Source organism: Pundamilia nyererei, unplaced genomic scaffold, assembly GCF_000239375.1.
Source record: "Pundamilia nyererei isolate P.nyererei 1_Seehausen unplaced genomic scaffold, PunNye1.0 scaffold00362, whole genome shotgun sequence".
NCBI lineage: Eukaryota > Metazoa > Chordata > Actinopteri > Cichliformes > Cichlidae > Pundamilia > Pundamilia nyererei.
Window position 1 is genome coordinate 199001 of NW_005187763.1, and position 4078 is coordinate 203078.

The 4078-nt window shown below is 42.5% G+C and overlaps 1 protein-coding gene across 2 annotated transcripts in view; it reads left to right on the forward strand.

Annotated features, from left to right (window-relative positions):
* mfsd8l2 (major facilitator superfamily domain containing 8-like 2) overlaps positions 1-4078 on the forward strand; it is an 11860-nt gene that overhangs the window by 4962 nt on the left and 2820 nt on the right. For both annotated transcript variants that reach the window (XR_001290625.1, XM_013915786.1), the window contains exons 7-10: positions 1425-1498; positions 1777-1990; positions 2949-3071; positions 3247-3377. Coding sequence is in view for 1 of the 2 variants with exons in the window: in XM_013915786.1 (XP_013771240.1) it covers positions 1425-1498; positions 1777-1990; positions 2949-3071; positions 3247-3377 (542 nt within the window). In the remaining variant the exon portion in view is untranslated. The remainder of the gene's footprint in view (positions 1-1424; positions 1499-1776; positions 1991-2948; positions 3072-3246; positions 3378-4078) is intronic.

Sequence of the window (4078 nt, forward strand, 5' to 3'; positions counted from 1 at the left end):
ACATGTATAAAAATATAGAAATAAAAGAAATGCAGGTTTTACTCTGTGCTAGATCCTCTGCTAGTAAATGTCTTCCTGGATAACTAACAACAATGTTTGAAGACAGAGTTGATGTTTGGATGAAGAATCAGGTTTTCAGCTCACTCTAGCAGGGTTGGTTACCAGTCTGCTTCCATAAACTTCATAGGATCAATGAACAGACAAACAAATCAGCTAATTAGTGTTAACAAAGATAATAATCAAATATTAGACTTTTACTCACCAAACCAGAAACACAAACTTCTGGGAGAGTTTGTACCACGCAGAAACACATCATATTAGCCAATTAAATTGTCATAAAAGGCACCAACAGCACAAGCATGGAGGTAAGATCCAGCTCAGTGGCTTGAATTAGCAGAGGTGATACCTAGAAGACCCAAACTGCTTACAGTTGCTTGTGTCTGGATGCCTGTTGGTCAAATTGGCCGCGCCCCCAGCTTCTAGTATCCAGAGTCCTTAAAAAACCCCTCTCTGCTCAGAGATTTTGTAATAAGTGAAAAAATGCACAGAAACTATTTTTCGTTCTTTAACGATGCTGTCTACTGTCTGGATATTTTAACATTAGGATTGACCTTCTTTTAGAGCAAGGCAATTTTCAGCTCCAGTGGTTGCCCTTTGCTTTAATACCAAAGACCTGGCAACCCTAGCAACCACTTTGTAACTTTTTTTGTCCATTATTAAGCATTTTTGATTCTAATAATCAGTCTGTAGACTCAGACTTTGGAATAAAAGCTGGGAAATCTTGGGAAAAAAAATCTGTCTCAGAACTTTCTGAGGTACAATAAATCGTTTTAAAGCCACATCAGGTATTTACCTGCACACATACACATCCAGTGACATAAAATAATCAAACCATGTCAATAGCAGTGCAAACGCTGAACACAGAGAACTGAACTGTAGTGGATCACACAGTGTAATATCAAGCCGATTCTCCAGCCATCTGGCATCCAAATTTAGCAGCAAGCCCAGCTCGTTTTCCTCCTCTCCAAGCCCATAAGGAGGAATTTGTTCCAGGAAAAGCTGGTATCAAAATTTGGAATTTATTGAAAGCTTCCCCCCCCTTTTTTCCTGTATAATCATGTTTTGGATATAAGATAAATATCAGAATCCATACTTCTCTCCATCAAAAGAAATAGATATAGAGCGTCTTGGACGACATGATCAACACGACCAGGCGGCCAGGATTTGTCACGCCTCCTTCTATCTTACAACCGCTTTGAGATCGTCCAACTTTTCTTTTCTCTTAAAACTTCTTGATCTCGAATTAACTTGCCAGTTGAAACTTTCGATTTGAAGCTAGCAGTTGAAGATTTTTGGGGATTTTTCTCCCTGACTTCCCTATTTTATTTCTTCTGGTATCTCTCTCTCTGTCCTTCTCTGCGCAGAGTTCCTGAGAGAAGAGGTAGTTGTTGTCCTCACGGCTCAGTTCATCACTCTCTTCAATCAGACGGCGCTGGAGGTGAGAGCAGCGACCATCGAGATCCATCAGGCAGCGATTCCAAACATTTCACACTATGTCACACTGTGTACCATCCAGAGTGAATAACAGGGAGTCTTCTAAGACCTAAACTTTTGGGAAAATAATCAGTTAAATGCTGAAGCACATAATCAGCCTCTGTGTAAAGATCCATTCTCACCTCTCATTAAACTGACCTAACTGAATACTCTGGTTACCTTTCTTTACCTCTGAATGGACCGCTTTGCCTAAATGACTGGTGTCTTTCTAAAAATTCACAGACCATGGTGACCCCTCTTACGCAGCGCCACTTCAACTTTGGCGAGCTGGGCAACAGCCTCATGTACAGCCTGTGCGGGGTGGAGGTCATCCTGGGCTTCTTCTTTGTACGCTGGCTGAGCAGGAAGGTGGCGGACCGCGCCGTGCTGGCAGCGGGCCTGGTCATCTGCTGCACCGCCTGTATCTGGTGCCTCATCTTCCTCTGCAACCCCCGAGGTGCTAACCTGCCTGTGAAAAACCACACCCACAGACACACACACACAAATGCAGGCACACACAGACACAAAAATGCCTCTTTTTCTGAGCCAAATCCTTTCTGTGCCACCAGTGTCGGTGTGTAGAGCACAGCAGAGCCATATTGGGTTACACACTGGCTGAACTGAGTGTGCTCTGTAAATGATATCATTCAGCAGGATACCATAGAGGCAAACCGGATCCTGTATGTTAATGTTGGCCTGCGTCTGTTGCAGCTCGTCACGTTTATCGCTCTTATTACAAGTGACAGGTGCTGGAGCTGGGTAGTGCCTGAGTACATATAAAAGGATTAGAGTAATCAAATTTAGCAAAAATGCTATTTGTTAAAGCGTGGCTGTCATTTGTTTGCCATTTGTTAACCGTTGTGGTTAAAGCAACCGAACAAAGACATAAAACCCGAAAGAAAGACACCTAAAGAAAAACTATTTTATCCTTTGGGGCCACCGAGAGGCATGTTTGATTGGTGAAACTGTAATTTGACCGTAAAATTATAGACTTTCAGCTCATGCAAGAACTTCCAACAATTCGAGTCGGCACAAATTCATACAGGCATGTGCATGATGCAAAGCAGCAGAGAACAAAAATCGAGTGGTTGCCAGCTTGGCAGGGGTTTCGTTTTTCAGATTGAGCCGTCTCTGGTGTTGCCAGCCCATTTGTGGGAGAAACTTAAAAACTGACGGACGAGCTGGGCAACCGAAGCATGATCTGCCACACTCTTTGAATGATCATGACTCCACATGAGAAATAAGAAGCTTCAGAACTGTCATATTTATTGGCCAATGGGTCTATCAAATATAGGTATGCGAGGGTTTATGTTGGATTGCGCTAAAGGTAATTGCTGAATTATGTATTCCATTTACTCTGTGATAAACTACTTTAATTTAGCAATCCTGTGATATCATCTTCCCACCCCTGCCAGGTGGTTATGGATGGGAGCTGTCGGCCTTCATCATCGGAGTGTTTCTGCAGCTGCTGGGGCTTCCCTTTGTGGCCGTGTCTCAGGTGTCTCTCTTCTCCAAAGTCACTGCTGAGAAAACACAAGGTTGGCTCATATTACCTTGGCACCGTGTGCTGGCTCAACACATTAAAACAACAGATTGTTGCTCAGCGCATGTGATGCATAGAAAAAAAAATTACACGTAGCGAACTTTAAAGCCATATTGTTATGTTTATATCTGAAATAAATAACCTAATATTTTGTGATCCCTCACCAAAAGGATTCAGCCAAGGTGTCAGACGCTCAGTTGGGGGCCTGGCCACAATCTTGGGTCCCTTGTGGGCTGGAGGATTGACTAATAATTTGTACATAATGTTGGGCATGATGCTGGCACTACTCCTTATGATCACAGTAAGTAGAACAAGGCGCTCAGCAATAGTGTAGTGTTACACAGACTGGCTATGTGGCTGTGTTCTGTCAGGTGTTTAGCTTAGCTTGGCTTAGCACGTAATCTATTATGTGGTACTAACACATATCTACTATCACTGATAAACCAACGGGATAAGACATGCCATATACAGTTATTTAACCGATACAAAAGAGAAACTGGAAAGTTTTGTGTTGTTCAAATTTTTATTCTTTATAGAGTGCTAAGCTAAGCTAAGCTAAGCTATAGCTTGTAGCGTTTATGTCATAGATCCAGACCTGAAATTCCTCCAGAAGTAGTGATATAGCTGCTGCAGGACAGCAATTTAACTGCAAAATGACATAAGCGTTCAGCAAGCTTGCTTAAATAGAGAATTAATTTTGTTTTGCAATCACTTGAGTCAAATCCCCTGTTGCAAGGAGACCTATTGCAGACAGGTTGCACTTTTTGGTGCAGAATAATTGATTGATTGCAGTGAGCTGGCAACCTCTACAAGGTATCTGAGAGTGATTGCAGTTAGTCTGAGGGGGGGACCATGATCATCCACCTGTGCAGTTGCCTTAGTACTAAAAGTGCGCACCACGAACTTTTCTGTTCAGCTCAATTCTTTTTATATAGCACCAAATCACAACAACAGTTGCCTCCATGCACTTTTTATCCGGTTGTTCAGTCTGACGTCACTACC